General features: G+C 45.5%; 1 protein-coding gene across 2 annotated transcripts in view; it reads right to left on the bottom strand.

Moving 5' to 3' along the window:
• Positions 1-19,144, bottom strand: part of LOC121556074 (rho GTPase-activating protein 33) — a 52,382-nt gene extending 33,238 nt beyond the window's left edge. Inside the window, exons 1-3 of one of the 2 annotated variants that reach the window (XM_041869947.2) lie at positions 18,688-19,144; positions 4,983-5,074; positions 2,197-2,281 (exon numbers count right to left, since the gene is read on the bottom strand). In XM_041869947.2, coding sequence (XP_041725881.2) covers positions 2,197-2,281; positions 4,983-5,074; positions 18,688-18,693 — 183 coding nt within the window. In that variant the 5' untranslated portion in view covers positions 18,694-19,144. Of the gene's footprint in view, positions 1-2,196; positions 2,282-4,982; positions 5,075-5,383; positions 5,688-18,687 lie in introns of those variants that run through there. The other variant, XM_041869948.2, reaches the window with a different exon arrangement.
• Positions 19,145-19,568: the final 424 nt, after the last annotated feature.

A 19,568-nucleotide genomic window follows, 5' to 3' on the forward strand; every position in this document is an offset into this window, starting at 1 on the left:
TACATCGACTAACCGGTGCCCCCGCACATTGACTCGGTACCACCCGTATATTGCCTCGCTATTGTTATTTTTACTGCTGCTCTTTAATTATTTGTTACTTTTTTTCGTATTAATTTATATTGTATATTTTTTTGTTAATTTTTTATTCGTTTATTTTTGTATTATTTCTTAAAAACTGCATTGTTGGTTAAGGGCTTGTAAGTAAGCATTTCACTGTAAGGTCTACATCGGTTGTATACGGCACATGTAACAAATAACATTTGATTTGATTTGCAAAGCACCCTCCCATACCTACACACAAGATCAGGATACATTATATCCTGGGAAATCTCCATCCTTGCCTGGTACCTTTTAGACAACCTCCCTCCTAGTTGCCCAAATTCTGCATCTTCTAATAAAGCAGCCAACTAACTCAGAGGAGATCTTTCAAAATGGCCAACAACATTTCAGCCATGAAACAGTATTAAACTTTAATGGACTTAACAATGCAGAGAAAGCTGTGAAAAGAAGGAGACCATGCCATACTAGTGACATCAGAGTCATGTGCTGCTCATATAAATCCTCTGATGGAGCCGTAGCACACCCATGTGGTTATGGTGACCTGGATTTACAAACAAGCACAAAAGGAAAACAGTCATGCATTTTATGGTATTTTCTCTTTTTTTTGGGAAGGAGGAGGAGGAAGAAGGGAGGGTTGAGGCTCCAGGGGATTAAGAGAGAAAATACTTTAATCTGAAATGAGACAGGCAGTGTTGTGGACTTCGGCGCGTTTGTCTGACGGACCTTCACATCACATCCACTATGACTAACACCTCAGAGATATACAGAGAGAACAGCGGAGGGATAGAGAGATAGATGCAGAGAGGGAGAGGGAGATACAGAGAGGGAGATAGGGATAAAGAGGAGAGAGACTCAGTGGAGGAAGGTAGGCCCTTAAATTGAAATTGAAATTGAGAGAGAGAGAGGTAGAGGTAAGGAGAAAGGAGCCAGAGAAAGCAAATGCAAGAAAGAGAGAAGAAAAGAGAGGCTTTGGCGTGTGGCTCGTTTCTGACTCAGAGAGCAAGGACAGTGAGATGAGAAAAGTCTCTTTCAGATCTCTTTTCTTCAGGGGCTTCAGACGCTAATAAGCAGTGCTCCCTCTGCTCAACACACACACTCCAGCACAGAGAAAGAGAGCACTAACAGCTGTGCTGGGTAGGGAGAGACAAGGAGGTGATGATGTCACTCACTACATCAGGTGTATAGAGTTCATCATCATGACTATGCGTTTAAAATGGCATTAATGTTACCCAATTCTTGTTATAGGATGAGGTTATATGATTTCAGTTGAAGTAGCATATGTTTAACAGTGTGTGTGTGTGTTTTGGGCTGGAGACAAATTTGTATACGGTGTGTGCTTGTATAAGTAAACGACAAGTTTGTGAACATAAGAGTGTGAATGAACTATGTCACAATTAATAGAAATGAGGAGTATCTGGAGAGGTATGAGTGAACGTGCTCAGTGGGAATGTCAGAAAAAAAGGAGAGAGGGAAGGAGAGAGTGCTGCTGCTCTTCCACTCCGATGCCCATGGACTGAAAATCTGAGTGAGCTTGTTTGTATTTGTGTGAGTCCAGTTGTGATTGTGTGTGAGTGTGCAGGTCAGGCACAAAGAAAGAGAGCCAGCCTCAGACCCTGGAGATGTTGCTGCTCTCATCTCTCCGCTGTGCCCACACCATCCCCCTTCCACATCTAGCCCATAGCCCTGAAGCATTCTGACAGGAACACACACACAGTACAGACATGCGGTAACACACACACCCACAGTAATCCCACAGTGAGACCAGTATTGTGAGGTCATTAGGAGTGTCTGTCAGTCCTGTTCACATGTCATCATTACTACAGTAACATTTAACGTTACAGGCATGAGGCTGGGGTTATCATTACCACAGTAACATTACAGGCATGAGGCTGGGGTTATCATTACCACAGTAACATTACAGGCATGAGGCTGGGGTTATCATTACCACAGTAACATTACAGGCATGAGGCTGGGGTTCTAATGCAGGCCACAAACATCCATAAGGACCTATGATGTTAGTAATAGACATGGCTAAAACACACTTCATTTAGAGTCAGCCAAGCAGGAAATCTTTGTAGTTGACATTTCTAAATTGGGCATTTTATCCCGCACACACGGTCTTGTGACGAAACCTACCTCGATGGAGCCAAACTCCACATTGTCATAGTGGAAGTGGGCACAGTCAACGAGTTTAGGGAAGTGGCCTTTCACAACAGACAGCCTGAGAGAGACACACACAGCAGTCAGATTAGATTAAAAAACAGCATTATACAGTCACAGAGTGTGTGTCACAATACAGAGAATCTATTTGTCTTGAACAGCAGCAGACCAATACTGTTCTAATGTTAGTGCAGTAGTAGAAGCCCTGTATACAGTCTGTATGTTCGGGTGAATTGGTAGGCCTACACTTACAGTACCAGTCAAAGGTTTGGACACAACTACTCATTCAAGGGTTTTTCTTTATTTTTACTATTTTCTACATTGTAGAATAATAGTGAAGACATCAAAACAATGAAATAACACGAATTAAGTGTTAAACAAATCAAAATATATTTTATATTTGAGATTCTTCAAATAGCCACCCTTTGCCTTGATGACAGCTTTGCACACTCTTGGCATTCTCTCAACCAGCTTCACCTGGAATGCTTTTCCAACAGTCTTGAAGGAGTTCCCACATATGCTTAACACTTGTTGGCTGCTTTTCCTTCCCTCTGCCGTCCGACTTATCCCAAACCATCTCAATTGGGTTGAGGTCGGGCGATTGTGGAGGCCAGGTCATCTAATGCAGCACTCAATCGCTCTCCTTCTTGGTAAAATAGCCGTTACACAGCCTGGAGGTGTGTTGGGTCATTGTCCTGTTGAAAAACAAATGATAGTCCCACTAAGCCCAAACCAGATGGGATGGTGTATCGCTGCAGAATGCTGTGGTAGCCATGCTGGTTAAGTGTGCCTTGAATTCTAAATAAATCACAGACAGTGTCACCAGCAAAGCACCCCCACACCATTACACCTCCTCCTCCATGCTTTACGGTGGGAACTACACATGCAGGATCATCCGTTCACCCACACCGCGTCTCACAAAGACAAGGCGGTTTGAACCAAAAATCTCAAATTTGGACTCCAGACCAAAGGACAAATGTCCACCGGTCTAATGTCCATTGCTCGTGTTTCTTGGCCCAAGCAGGTCTCTTCTTATTATTGGTGTCCTTTAGTAGTGGTTTCTTTGCAGCAATTCGACCATGAAGGCCTGATTCACACAGTCCCCTCTGAACAGTTGATGTTGAGATGTGTCTGTGACTTGAACTCTGTGAAGCATTTATTTTGGCTGCAATTTCTGAGGCTGTTAACTAATGAATTTATCCTCTGCAGCAGAGGTAACTCTGGGTCTTCCATTCCTGTGGTGGTCCTCATGAGAGCCATATTCATCATAGCACTTGATGGTTTTTGCGACTGCACTTGAAGAAACTTTCAAAGTTCTTGAAATGTTCCTTATTGACTGACTTTCATGTCTTAAAGTAATGACGGACTGTCTTTTCTCTTTGCTTATTTCAGCTGTTCTTGCCATAATATGGACTTGGTCTTTTACCAAATAGACCCATATTCTGTATACCCCCCCCACACCTTGTCACAACACAAGTGATTGGCTCAAATGCATTAAGAAGTAAATAAATTCCACAAATTAACTTTTAAGAAGGCACACCTGTTAATTGAAATGCATTCCAGGTGACTACCTCATGAAGCTGGTTGAGAGAATGCCAAGAGTGTGCAAAGCTGTCATCAAGGCAAAGGGTGGCTATTTGAAGAACCTCAAATATAAAATATTTTGATTTGTTTAACACTTTTTTGGTTTCTACATGATTCCATGTGTTATTTCATAGTTCTGATGTCTTCACTATTATTCTATAATGTAAAAAATTGTAAAAATTAAGAAAAACCCTTGAATGAGTAGGTGTGTCCAAACTTTTGACTGGTAGTGTAGGTTAGGAGTGAAACTGCAGGACAAACAAAGTTGTAGCTATGAGAGCTTGACAGTGACCGTGGTTCTCGTTTGAACAGAAACCACCCTGAGCAGAACGGTCGCATGACTGCTTTGCATGTCCCTACTCCCAACTGCACACACCGACCGTGGCATGGTGATTTTTGCAGCTTGATGTTTATTGTCATTCATCTTGCCCTGCAGGCAGAACTGAGCAATTTCTGCTAGATGGGCCAGCTGCAAAATTAAAATTGGCTATATTGTAAAAATTAATGAAAGCTTTTTGGTCTTAATTTAAGCATTAGGGTTAGCAGTGTGGTTAGGTTTATGCCAGCCTGCGGTTATTTAGTGGCAATACGGTGACCGGGGCCAGACTTGATCAGTGACACTCACTTCACTCCTCTGAGCTTCACATCACATCCCAGCAACAACCATCACACCTCCCATTGTCAACTACCACATAATAGCCACACTGCAGCCAAGGGAAAATGAAATTGGGGAACTTCCTGTTTCACAGTTCCGCATGGGCCGTAAGGGGAGTTCTGAAGTTCTGTGGGTGTGTGTTCATGTTTAAACTTCTCTCCGTCCCGTGTCTCCACAGAAGTTGTTTAAGACCTGACAGTGATGTCCATACAAGGGCCTTCATTGCAGGGCACAGCTACAAAGTATAGCGGACCTGAAATACTACAGTATATCTAATATACACCCTTCCTCTCAGTCTATGCTTGGCATCCCTTGTCTGGCACCAAAGTTCCATCAGTGTATAATGGTTCACAGTTCACACCACTTCTGCGTCCTGTAACTGCACTGCAGTCACATTTCCCTTGTACAGGTCAGCAGTGTACTCTTTCCACCCTCTTTAAATTATCTTTAACTGTTGCAATCCACCATCAGTGAAATGATTAAGACCCGGAGGGCAGTGTGCCAGTCTTAGTGGCAGTCTCACCTCTTGCTCATCTTCCCCTTCAAGTTGGCAGTGGTGCCCACGGAGCGGGTAGCGGGCTCCCCGGAAGTGTCCAGATTATCGGTGCTCCAAGCCTTAGGGAGGGAGATGAGGAAAGAGAGGAAAAAGATAGTTAGTAAAAAAAACGACAGTCAACATGCCAAGTTACATGGTGAACACATGGTGTCTGTGTCTCCAGGGGAAATAGGAAGGACATGAGTCAACCAGGAGATATCTAGATTGTTACTACAGTCAAAATTATGGTTTATAGGCTACACCATCTACAAAATCTTTATACAGCATGGCTCTTCCTTTTTGACAGTGATTTGACTCTGTAAAAGCTACTTCCTCAACCCCATGATGTCACTCCTGATTACAGTACATAACATGCAGAAAATACTTACACAAACAAAGTACAACTAACACCACTGCAGAGGAAAGAGCAAACTGTAGTAGTAGCCTTGTTTGATTCTACTTCACATGCTGCAGCCTACATAAGCTGTTAGTTAGTAAATCCCTGTCCCCCTGCGCGTATCCAGTCCTTCCTGTCAGGATTTGCATGATGCAGCAGCCGTCAAACAGCGGAGCTGAATGCACACCGACTCAACAGCAGGTGGAAACACAGCTCTAACCATCACATGGTTCACACCTTCACAGGACCTACGGCAAGCCAGACACACACCCCTCCTCTCCCTCTGACTTTAGGTCTACCTTCACTCATCTCTAAACCAGCATACAGCCATGTAATCGTCATCATCACAAATGAATGAAAGACAAACATTTGTCCCTCCTCTTTCGCTCTTTTCATTCTTCCCTCTCTCTATATCCTCCTCCTTTCCATAATATCCAGCTGATGAATGCAAACAAACAGCAAACACACACAACACGCCCACTCCTACACAAACAGGAAGCAGCACAGCTGAGCTGTCAACCACCAGAGGGAATTAACATCAGTCACTCTCAGTGTATGTTTGTGTGTGTGTGTTTGTGTGTATACACACAGTACACAAGTCATATTTCACACGACCAGTGTATATTACACCCATAAGGCTTTGGTAGAGGCTAACGGAGGTCATTTGTCTGTTGTCAGGGAAATATGTCCCAAATAGACTAAGAGGCAGGGTTGTCTCCCACATGAGATGAATTGGTGACAACCATCTCCATTCACAACATAGACAGTGAGAAATGGTTTTGCCCAGACGGGGGGAGGATGGGAATTAGGCTAAAAGTATTTGGATGAGCGATTCCGGATTCTCCTTAAAATACTCAAATGGGATCAAATATCAAAACCCCATTTCCAAAAGCTATAGGCCTCTACCTGAACAAGTGAGAGAATAAACCTATTTCTCAGAGAGTTGGCCTATCTTACAATGTCTCACTCTCACATGCCAACAGCAACTGTGACAATAACATCAGACTGGACACGGTTTGGAAGGGTGCCAGCCAGGTTCAAGATCAGATTCTCCACTACTCGGCTTGTCATGGGCTCCTTCAACACCTTTAAAGGATACAGCAATGAAACCACCTGGGCTTTTAAAACCTTGCCAGTTGTGAATCACTTGTGATTGGGGACAGCTGGTCTGTTCACAGGTTATTCCTCAGCAGAAGCAGAGTAGCAGAGCTGGATAGAGTACTGCAGCTCCAGGGAAAAACATTACTCCTCAGAGTGCTGGCCTAGGATCAGTACTACTCCTCCTGGGCCTGACCTCACCCAGCAGGACTCACACAAACCCAAACTGGTCCTGGTCAATCGCTTAGGGACAACTGCCACCCTCACCGTTCCTGTGTGAGTGAGTGAGTGAGCGAGCGAGAACCTGGCATAGGCTTGCTGTGGTAAATTGACTTAACAGTACACCGGAACAGCCTGCCTCCACCTGGTGTGTGTGTGCGCATGCGCTCAGCGGGACCCTTAGAGGCTGAAAGCACCTGAGCTAAAAGTGGGCACAGCTTCATCAGAATACATCAGCTCTGCATCACTCCAGCATTGAGCATATCACACACCAAGATGTGCCTGTTCAGCACTCAGTATAGCCCGGCCCCTTAGCCTTGACTCTGTCCCTCTGAAAATGTGGCAACTGCAGAGAAACTCAACGAGCTGAGAGTCCATCATTACAAAGCAGGGGATAAGGTATTTATAGACAAGAACCCTGGCCTGTATCCAGTCTGCACTGACTGTCTGCAACATGCATTCATTCCATCTCCAACATTCTAAAGACTTAGTTCATCACCACCCGACTGGTACATGAATGGATGCTAAAGGTCATTAGCATCCAATTGTTGCGCCAGGCCAGATAAAGCATTGGCATGACAGTCAGCGCCAGTAGACGGACCACGCCATGTCGTAGCTCTTCCAGTAACTCCACACCCCTCTTCACTCTACACCAGGCTAGAGTTTCACGGGCAGCCGGTATGGAACAACAGGCACCTGAAACTGGATCTGCCATGGAAGCCACCGCTCCCAAACAACAGTTAGCTAGATGGTTAGAGACACAGGCAGGCGGTCAGAGCAGAGAGCAGTATCCACACACAGCCTTCAGGGCCAATACCAGCCGTTAATCTTAAGGGACTAGGCTCTAGTAGGTATTGTTGTACAGCAACAACCCAGAGAGGTCTTCTTCAGACCAAAACCAAAGACATGAGAAACCTAATGGCATTCAGGCAGGGTAATAACCCCTGAAGTCATTCACTCTCACACCCCCTCATTGATTCCACAGCAGCCCTCTTTCTCTCCACTTCTCCTGTTCTCTACCTTCTGCATCCTCCTCTTCTTGAACATATTGAGGACCCTTCCCGGTCTGTCACCATCAGTCTCCCATGGTTACCTCCGCCCAGCCATCACCGCCACCACTGTCCCCTCTCAGTGCATTCTGCTCAGAGGGACAGGTAAGCGGACCTAGCATACCTGGCGGTTTCGTGTGTGTGCACAGACAAACGCACATGCACAAACACACACTTGCCTGTTGAATATTTCATGGTGTGAACACACACAGCGATCTGAACCCTGGGTCATTGCCAGAGCTCAGGCTTCTCAGCTGTTCTGTGAGAGGGGCAGGAGACTGATTGACGGTCGGTCCTCCCTTTATATAAACGCTTGGTTTCCTTCCTAATCTATCCGGCGACAACTGGCAGTTATACAGCGCAACACAACCTCCACATCAGAGTAAAACCACAGAAGGGGGCTATAAAAAGGTGTCACGTTTAATGCTTCGACAAGGCCAAGAGGGAGTCTTGGTGGTACAGAGAAGAACTGTAGAGTAGGGTGACCTAGAAAACGTGTTCTGTCGAGTCTAGAGGATCCAGCATGCTATATAAACCCCCTCTCAGTTTAGACATCTTTAAATGATAAGCCCTGGTTCTTTCAGAAGGGCCGCTTTCATCTGATCTCACCCACATAGTTTGAATGATTGTGCCCTGATCCAACAGCAACAGTCCATATAATGCATGCCTGGTATTCCAGCCTCTCCTCTCCTTTAGGGACCGGGAAAACCGGAATTCTGATCTCTTGTTTGGGAAGAGCGGCTGCAGTTGTTCAGCACCAGCTCTAACTAGTGTCTACCCAGTACCAAACGGTGTTGGGGAGTAGTGAACTACATGTAGTTCAACAAGTAACAACTACATTTTGAAGTAGCTTGGTGGTAGTTGAACTAAATTCCAATCTTGGTAGTGTTTTAGTACATAGTTAATTACTTTTTTGCCAGGTAGCGGTGTAGCTAACTACTGGAACTACACACTACTTTTCTTGCAAATAGACAATATGGGTGAAATAGGCAAGAATTTCCTTTCTTTTTTGGCATCAGCCTTTCCCTAATTCTCACTTGAAACACAGTTTTTGTGTTTAATATGCACATTCTGTTATCATCTTACTTCAGTGATCTGTTTTCACAATTTGTAGTCTATGACATTTCAGATTTAGATATGATAATTTATCACGAAGTAGTTTGGATCTAGTGAACTACTTTTTAAAAGTAACTTTAAGTGTAGTTTAACCTCTTCCAGTGTGAAGTAATCAATATTTTCAGAGTAGCTTCCCCAACACTGGTACAAAGTCATCCATTGCTGGGTAGTTTCTGGTCCATAACAATGTGCCATAATGAACATTGCCATAGAACAGTGGGAAAACGGTGCCACAGTGAGACATGACCACCATGGAGACAATCAGCAAAATAAAAACACTGAACAAGCATGCATACTGTACAGGCCACAGAAATAACATAGATAGAATATCTACAAGAATAGCAGATAACTCACACCACACTGGGTATAGCCACACACACAGACATTATCGTGCTGACCACATACAGAGATAGACAATACTTGTAATAATTGTTGACTGCATGCACAAGTATGTATATTTACACACATGCAGACAGGCCACCACACCACATATAGACAGGCACAATAAGTATCCACAGACATAAACAGGTGCAGACAGACAGTTTGGGTAGAAGGAGACTTACCAGACATGACTGTCCGGCTCATAGCGCGTATAAACATGGTGCATTTCCCAACCCACTGGGGTCACGACACTTCACACAGAAAAAGAAAACGAAGGAAGCACATTTAATTTCCGTCCCTTCATACAAGAGGCTTATTGTGTGTAGACAAGAGACAGACCACTCTAGACTGCTTCCTTGAGGGATTGGGGTAAGTTGAGTTCACTCTAAAGATCACTCTGGAGAGAAAGTCAGACTTTTGTTTAGCCTAATTGTTTGAGGGTGAAAAAAAAAACATTGAGAATTTGATCCACAATGTTACTGAGCTTTGCTGTAACATCACGTGGCATGTGTTGAGAGCTGGAGCGAGAGGACATGGCTGACTGTTCACGCTCCATCATAAAGCGCCAAACCTTAACCAACCAGCCCTAATATAATGTAACAAGGCAATGCATCAACACCACTGCTCTGAAAGCCTTCGCCACCCTGACAAAATTAAAAGATCACTTGATTCCCACACAGAACCATCCCTATAATAGTGCTATCTAACCCATAACCCACAGAGAGAAACTTCTCTCAAATGCCTATGCTGGTTTTGAATACTCCTCTTTGTTGACAACAACCCTTGGTATTTCGATTAGTCAGTCAGTTGCATATCATTTCTAAACAGGCTAACCCCAATACTGTGAGGTTGTCAGCACGGAGAGCATCATTGTGCTTGGGCTTTCCAGTATTACAGCAGAGTGAAGTGTTGTCACACTGTCTGTCTGTCTCAGGGGAGTTGGCTCATCTAGTTAGTTGGAGGTGGGAGAGGAGCAGACAGACATGGGTCACACACAGGGGTCAACACACTGAGGAAATGGGTTAAATGTGACCGTTTTGTTCCTTCTAGAGTAGGCCTAAGTGGGTATGCTGTGTGTGTGAGGGGGGGGCACATTAGGAAAGTATCAGGGAAGCTTTCTCTGGAATGGGGAGTATTCTGCTGCTATGGTAACATTGCCATTGATTTGTGTGTGTGTGGAGGAGGGAATTCTCTGCAAGTGAATCTGTCCAATGATAATTCCAATAGCCTCTGCCATTCAACTCCTACAACAGTCCCAAGTCACATGGTTAGGCTGAGTAAATGTAGGGAGTTCGGCTAGGCCTACTCTACCCTATGAATCACACATGAGTGGGGCTGTTCGATGAAGCTTACTAAGTCTCAGGCATTGAGTGTGTTTAAAATGTGGACTAGAGTCAGTGGGCAGCCTGTTGGTCTGTGCAGAGCAGACGTTGGTGTTTGTGATGTGGGAGTGAGGCTCCATGCTTTCTAGTCAGCCAGAGCCTTACCAACAGTTGCCGAGATCTTCAGTCATGTGGGCAGCATCGCTATGGTAACGCAGCGTGTTTTTGCATGTCAGGCCGTGAGAGGGAGATTGTGTGTAAAGGACTGCATGGATAAGATTTAGGTAGACAGGATGTCAGAGGAGGATAAGAGAGTGTGTGGATGTGCATGCTAGAGAATGTGTGTGTGTGTGTGTGTGTCTCTCACAGGGAAAGAAAAAGAATGTTGAGAGCCTGATTCAACTACTACTATCCTTGCGTGATTGAGAGGCTTTAAGCAGGATCAAATGTGCTTGACTTTGTGTGGGGGGGAACTGGAAGGTGTATGTGAGCAACATGAGTGTGTTTCTCACATTCCTCTACAGATGGCGGGCACCCTGAACTTGGCACAGAAGGAGGTGGCGACAGTGGCCAGCAACCCTCTCATTCCCGTAGGTGTGTTGAGTAAAGTGGGTCTCACACACACAGAGATGTAACACACATATGCACCATATACTTATGACGACTAAAAAGCAACAAGCTCAAAACCACTCTGCGTAAATCAATCCTGACAAATCTCTCATAACTAAATCCCTGGCTAGATATGATTACTATGATTGTTTTGTCTCTGCCTCTCTGCTCTCTGAGGCTCAGCAGGTGTCCTGGATCTTGACCCCAAAAGAAGACAATAGGATAGTGGGTCAGTCAAGCAGAAGAGCCATTTGTTATTTTCCCTCGTCTCCCACGGTCAGTAAACCCCCCACTCCAACCTTGGAGTCTTGGGTCTGTCCTCGTCAGGTCACAGCACAATGCTGGCTTGGGTTGGTTGGGTCTGGCTTGGGTTGGTTGTGTCTGGCTTGGGTTGGTTGGCTGGGTCTGGCTTGGGTTGAGTGGGATGATGATAATGGGAAAACCCATAAGAGGAAGCCTGGCTGCATGTTCCATCAAACATAGATAAGTGGAAGACTTGACTACTTCTGGTTTCTAACTGAGGGACAAGCTTGCCAACAGAGAATACTACAGCTCAAAAGGTGAATGTCTGTTTGCGTAACCCAGTTGCTCCAACAGTTTTGCTTGTTGTGGCCTAGAACTCCCCCTGCTACTCCTCCATGCTCCATCCCCTGATTCTCTCACACCTCCTCCTCCATTTCACTCACTTTCTGTATGAAAGGGGGCAATGAGCATCCCCCACGCTTTTCCACCCTTCTTTCCTTCCCTCTTTCTCCAGGGGGAAGAATAGGTTCAAAGAGTGTCCTTTCATGCTCACTCTCTCCCTCCTCCTCTCTTTCGTAGCGACACAGTGTAATAGAAGTGTCAGCCCCTCTTTCTCTGAGGACTGAATAAGTGGGTAATGTTGGGAGACGGGTCTTGGGAGAATTCGGGGGAGGCGGGGGTGAGGAGGAACGACATCACAAATCTGCTCTTTTCATTATTGTCATCATCTGCAAGTGGTCGCGGCTGGGCCAGTGTGAAGTGGCTGGGCCAGTGTGACGTGGCTGGGCCAGTGTGACGTGGCTGGGCCAGTGTGACGTGGCTGGGCCAGTGTGACGTGGCTGGGCCAGTGTGACGTGGCTGGGCCAGTGTGACGTGGCTGGGCCAGTGTGACGTGGCTGGGCCAGTGTGACGTGGCTGGGCCAGTGTGACGTGGCTGGGCCAGTGTGACGTGGCTGGGCCAGTGTGACGTGGCTGGGCCAGTGTGGGCGAAGTACAGTGGTGGCTACAAGTGGTGATCTGTCACGACGGACACACTGCACACGTGGGGGGAGGGGATGACGGTGTTGTTCAAATCCTTCCAAATCCAGGGGCTACTACGGTGACAGGAGCTTGGCGACTGGGATTGGGTTGAAGCATCAGTCTGAATCTAGACACAAGAGGCCAAGTCATTCTGCAGGTTGACGGCCCATGTAAACACACTCAGTGAGGTACAGCTAGCTAGTCACAACACAACGATAGACTGCACATGATTACTTTTCATGTTTCACGCAACATTAGGCCCCTTGTTTATTGATGTAGTATGCCATCACTAGCACTGTAGAGGTGTACCAGAGGGGTGCTTCCTCTGTCTCTCAGCCTCAATACAACTTTACTGGGTGTGTGTTTCTAATGCATGAGCTCCGTTAGCCCCCCCACTACCCTCTGACCTTTCACAGAACAAAACAGGCCTTCCCATTCAGCCATGCCCCGCCGTCCCCTCACCCCCTATAGATCCCACCCAACCCCCAACAACACCCCAAAAAAGGAACCGCATTCACCCATCTACCACTCCGGTCCCTCCCTCCCTGTACTCCTTCAGGCTAATGCAGCAAACACTGCTGCCCCCCAAATCCTCTCCGAGTTGGCATGGGAAGCCATAGGGAAGGCTTGCTGACATGGAAGGCTGGGGAGGGTCAGGGCTGTGTAAGAATGGAGCAAGGTGGGCTCTATCATGGACATTCCAGAAGAGGGTCCCTGGGAAACAGACAGCCCTCTTACAGTCCCCGTCACCCCCCACCGCCCCCCCCATTACCCAAAAAGCGCCTCTCTCTGGGAGCTCCGTCCTCTTTCTTCCACGCGACAGGAAAGACACAGAGCCACCGGCAGCATACTAAACACCACACACTGCCCTCATCCCAGCTGCAGCCATGTGAGATACAGAGACACAAGAGAGGGAGAGAGCGAGATGGGGGAAGAAAGAAGAAGTGGAGGAAAGAAAAAGAAAGCGGGTGAATTCGTCAGAAACCTGACTGTTGTGGACAAGTGTGTGGTGTGTGTGTGTGGCGAGACACGAGGGACAGTGGACGAGGGGGCCGTTTGTGTTGGTATGGCTTCAGAACATATGTTTCTATAGAGGCAGGCAGCTAGCACCCAGAGCATCTGACTGCAGCGGAGAGAGAGAAAAACCATAAAGGAATGAGGGAAAGGAAAAATGGCTGAATGAAAACACTAACAGAAAAAACACATCCATATGTGGAGCCGAGGTCTGGTGGGGGAAGAACAAGGAAGGTCGCTAGCCATGGTAAAAGGGGAGGGAAGGGGTTCTAAAGACATGCTTCAGCAGTGAGTGGAGGATGTCAAGGCAACATGAAAGATTTGAAACTATAGAGCTAGCATGTATAGCGGCTGAGTATATGGACGGACAGAGGGCTACACTCCAGGATAGTGACTTGGTGTCTGTGTACTGCATAGGCAGGCATACTGTCTGTTTAGTCTCTCTTAAAGCTGCTGTATAAGGGCTTGGCAACCAGGATATGAATCATAATGCAAAACCAGTATGTAGGCACTGACTGTACTGTAAGTCATAGATAGAAGGGTGATCCATGAGGCAAACATATTGGCATAGCACACATTCCTGCCTCCAGGCCAAAACAGACAGAGTAGTGAGAGGGGAAGGGAGGAAAGTGGTAGGTTTGTATACAGCTTAACGTACTGTAAATAAACCATATATGATCCTACACAGTATTAGCACAGAGATCTAATGTTAAGCACCCATTAAAGAGTATAGTGTGTGTGTGTGTGTGTTGGGCGTGGCTGGTGCTGGCTGGCTGCTCCTCTATGAGGACGTTAGAGGAGATGAGGGGTGACAGGGTGAGGCAGTGCCCTCGCCCAGATCAGACCAGCCCTTCTCCGGCCTGAGGCGGGACTCTGTGACGCCCCTTGGCCCCAAGCTGTCAGCAGCAGCACTGTGAACCCAGCTCCAGCTCTCTAGCTCCAGCCGTTCAGGCTTTAGGCCCTGGGAAAGGGGTCAGGGACAGGGCTGGTGTCCCCAGTCAGGCCTCATTAGCTCAGCGTACAGCTCCTCAGCTCACCTCTCTAAACCTAACATGGCATGAGGTACAACAGTTAGTGCCTGGTAATAACATAGTAATGGCTCACATGAGATGCAGCACCTCTAAAGGGCCTGCTTTGAGAGCAGCTTGAGAGATGCTCAACATGTTAACATGCTCAGCTAAACAGCCCCCAGGCTGTAGCCTAGCGGTAATTAAATTCACAATTTTCACTGTAGGAAAAAAGCCTTTTAATTTAATCAATAAAACTAGCAGACAGCTTGTTGAGGTGTTGATCTGCATTGCGTGTCGTTTGGGGTTATGAGTCCGTAATATAGCCTACACTAGGCTACATGCAGAATGCACATTTTGGCGAGCTGCTTGAATAATATACCACAGAATAATCACACAGGACAAACAATAGGCGTAGTAGTGCTCAGAGGTTGTCAAACTAGATTTTTCTAAATATCTGTCCTCACGGTGAGTCCACATGCAGGGGGAAGTAGAGACGAGCAGAGAGCAGAAGCACTGAGCACACAGGAGGACTGTCTGACCGTTGCCCCTGACAACAAGCTGTGCGCTGCCTAAACCATTCCCCCCCTGGGTCTCTCCACATCCTCAAACATAAACCGCTTGCTTTGTGACAGAATGTTGTTGTTAATGCAGCCATGTTTGTTTCCTTTTTCAGTATACGGTATGTGATAAAATAATGGTCTATCAGTGAAGAACCAAACCAGTGGCCAATGACAGAGGAGGTGGCCAGAACAGCTAGTGTTACAGAGTCAGTAAGCAGCCATTGATTTGTGTGTGTGTGTATTCTGTGTTTGTGCTCCATTACTGGCAGATCCACACACAGGTGTCTATCTCTAGGGAAGAGAGAGAGAGAGCAAGAGTGAGAGATATGAGGGTAGAGAGAGGAGGGGCTCACAGTAAACAGGAAGCTGGGAGAGATGGAGAAGATTATTGGTGGACATGCCCCTGCTGTCCAACTCTCTCTCTCTTTCCTTTCTACCTTTCTCTCCATCTTCCTGTCTAGGGTCTCTTTCTATCTCTACCTGATTGCATTTGTGCATTGAGGACATCTTTACGCAATTTGTGCAGCCCAGGTGGCAGAGGAGGAGGGGGAAGGGAATAGAGGAATAGAATGTGAGGTTATGTAACAGCAGTGCTGATTTTGACAAACATCAAAATCACCATTCCTCTCATGTTGTTTTCTTGTTATAATAACGCTGGTGCGCCGAGGAGAGGGAGGGAGTATGTCTGTGTGGGTGAGTGAGTGTGTACTAAGGCACTCCCCTACCACCCCACCACCTCAGGCCATCAAGGGGTGCAAGAAGGGACCACAGCTGGGAACAAGCTTCAATAGGATTAAATTAGCCAGAGCACATCAGAGCAACACAACTCTAACATGGAACTTGATGCATAAATACAAAGAAAGGACGTATTATTATTGAGTTCCTTTCTGTACAGTAAGACCCCCCCTATCATTCAGCTGTTGGCAGCTACAGGCCCAACGTTTTGTTCTGCTGTTGGCAAGTGAGCATCCCAGGGGAGCGTTTACATTAAATCAAGTGTGTTGAAAACAATTGGCATTTGAGTTCAGTTGGGGCTGGAATAGGTTAAATTGTGCTGCAACGGAAGCCTTATCTTTATAATAGTCTTACTACAATCCAAATACGTACATTAAAAACACACACATTGAACTGCAACTGGCTGCACACTGTGCCAACAACGAGAAGGAAACAGAATAACTCTTGCTCAGCAAATGTAATGTCCAAGCGTAAAAGGCTCTTAACACAACATTACCATCAGTCTGCATTGATCATTGATTTTCCTCTTTCCGGACATTGCAAGTGACCGTACATGAGACAATTAAATCGAAATCAATTAGGTATGTAGCCAGTGAGTCCATCCAACAGCTGTAAACAAACAGTCCAACCGAAAGACACACACACTGTCTTTTTCTGTCTCAGTTGCTCCGTCTCTGTATGGTATACACACACTGTCTCTGGCCCTCAGTCTTAGTCTCATTCAATCTCTGAAACACACACACAGCTCCTGCCAGACAGTGTTATGAAGATGCTGGGTTTGTAATTAAACACCTTGATCGCCCACTGCTGCTCACACTGGAGGCAGAGCTAATCCTCAAAGTGACTATTGGGGAGAGCAGGCCAAGATAAGCTACACCAGCTGGACATGGAATCAGAACGACAACATTCAAGGATACTGGAAAGGGTTCAGATTAAGGAGGTAAACATAACCAATGGGTCTTGAGATTGTGAGATGGAGGCTAAACTATATCCTTGAGCGAAGCATTAGACTCAGGACTGACAACACAGAAATGCTTCTCTAGAACATGGAACCAACTTTCTATCTGAAGCCAGTGAGTCTATCCAACAGAGCCACAATGATGACCATAAGATTTAGTTCCATAAAGGAAAAAGCAGTAATGACATACATACCTTGTTTGGCCAGGCATGAGAGAATACAGAAACAGAAACATAAAATAGGCCTGGCTATTCCTAGTTTTCCAAGGAAAATGTAATGTATAGTAAAAACAAAAACAAAAAAAATAAAGTGGTTGTCCCACTGGCTATCATAAGTTGAATGCACCAATTTGTAAGTCGCTCTGGATAAGAGCGTCTGCTAAATGACGTAAATGTAAAACGTAAATGTAAGAATAAACTTTGGTGACATAATCCGAAGCTAAGCACCAGTTCAGACTGTTTCAGCTGTAACATACTGGGTCCACTGCAGTTGGGTAGATTAATGAGGGACTGATCATTAATGACAGAAATACCCTGTGCTGTGGCTAAGAGCCAGTCTTGGAACCTAACCCAGATTACTCATTGTCAGTCTTGAGAGCAGGAGACTCATGGACTGAGGGGGATTTGTGTCCTCTGATCATAAACCACCCTATTCTCTGGTAGAACGACATGTTCCACTGGTATGCAAAACCCATGTCTATTGCAAACACAGATGTATGTAAGAATAATGGCATGTTCACGTGCTAGTCAGAACAAGGAACTCGGAAATTTCCGAGTTTCATAGTTCAGACTAGCATGTGAACGAAGCATAACTCCAGGGGAGTAGACAAGATAGCAAAATGGAGTTGGCAGGCCAATCTCTCCATTCATTCAAAGACAATATTTCAAGTTGCACAGCACAGTTATGACTAAAGCGAGTCTAAAGCGCTTTAACCTTAGGAAACCATGAACTCAGTGAAGTGATGTTATAGTGCGAGACGACAGCACAGCGTTGAAACGGTCTGAAGTGATACTTCATCACGCTGACCCTGACAGTTACCTGGAACCGATTGTTTTCCCATTGGACTGTAATTGTATACACACGCGGAGGATAGGAACATTAACAATCTTATATCTGAAAACGTTGCAGCCCAGACAATGGGAAACAGATTAGTTGTATTGTGTTGCGCATATAACAGTTTCTTTAGTACTAACTCATTTAAAATCATATTCGCTACATTACTGTAGTATGCCGTGCCTTTGTTGTGAGCCTGACGTTAGTAGGCAAAGAGCTGCACGCTGTTTATCACTGTGGCATGCGCGCAATTAATGAAATGGAAGCCCTGGTCGGAATAGACAAAAGATCGTCAGTTTTCAAAACTGTTTTGAGCTGGCAATCTAGCAACAGTAACAAGGCAATCATAATAATATTAGCTAGACTTGCTAGATTGTGTTAAACGATGACACGTTGTGGACAGCACGTAACTATTCGTATTAAGGCAAGTGATGAATGCCCCGTAAAACCGAATCACCCTGCCTGACAGACACGGCCATTCATACTTGCATTTCAAGGGAGGGGCGCGCGATGTGGCTAATTGGAGTTAGCTAACGTTAGCTAGCTAGCAAACTAGAGGAAATAAATAACATAACTCGTTAGCTAGCTAAATTGAGCTAACAAATGGTATAGCCACATGTGATCTGGCTGAATTACATTAGCTATAAGATTATTAGTCGGTCAGATAAGGACAATAACCATGTCAAATGACTTGAGCGAAGCAGTGATAGGGTTCAGCAGTGTCCCTGTAACTAATGGCAACAACGGACTGAACAGCATCTTCAGTTTGCCACACAGACTAGCTATCTGTGACAGACGTGGTACGAAAAATTTGCTACCACGTTCTGTGGCCAAAAATAAACAATGTTTTTCACTAGTGTCACGTCTACAGAAATATGCAGCCTGAAATGAAACAAAATGATGACTTACCACCATTCCGATATCCAGGTTCGGGGGAAAGGGTCGGAGGGACTCCGTCTTCAAATTCGAGTCTCACTTAAATTAATGTTTGATTGATGCATTCGTTAAAGTGGCCCTCCTTTTCTTACATTGATATGTAACGTTAGCAAGCTATGCCAACAGTTTACCTCACATTTAGAAAATGTCGAAGCATCATTGCTAGTTGATGTGAATCTGACAAGAAAAAGGACCAAACCACTCGTCACTAGCCCCTCCAAGGCAGGACTGGGTGGAGGGACGGGGACCACGAGGGGGTGGCGAAATCTAGTTCGTTGACTTGGCAAAAACACTTATTTTCAGCGAGATCCTCGTGAAAATGTAGACAACTGTCTCCATATTATCGACGACATAATTTGCTAGTTAGAAATATGAAGATAAGTTATCGGTTCATGCAAAATCGTCCTTTCTACATTGTTAGTAGGCTGCATTCATTGCCTCAGTTCAGGCAATGATGAGACGTTTCAACACGTGTGGTTGAAATGTGGATAAGCAGTGTCTATCCGCCGATACCAAAACTCAAAGGGATATGCGTATTTTATGGAAACGCAAAGATTGACTGAAATGCTCTAGCTAACCGTAAATAAGATAACATTATTTTAACGACGCCAACAATGATAAATCAACCATTTTTTTGTATCTTCATTGAGCAGCCAAAAATACTCGTTTAGAAAGAAGCGATAGAGCTCCCCTATTTTGTGTGAATGCTGAGGTCCAGTTGATGCCCCCGGTCGGACAAAGACATAAGAAGCAGACTGGCTCTCCTGTCTTTATGCTTTCAAGTTTCAATCAAATCTATTCAACTAGCTCACTGTCTTTTTCCTCGCATTATATTTATATTGGTGAGACTTGAT

The sequence above is a fragment of the Coregonus clupeaformis genome, chromosome 17 (genome assembly GCF_020615455.1).
Source record: "Coregonus clupeaformis isolate EN_2021a chromosome 17, ASM2061545v1, whole genome shotgun sequence".
NCBI lineage: Eukaryota > Metazoa > Chordata > Actinopteri > Salmoniformes > Salmonidae > Coregonus > Coregonus clupeaformis.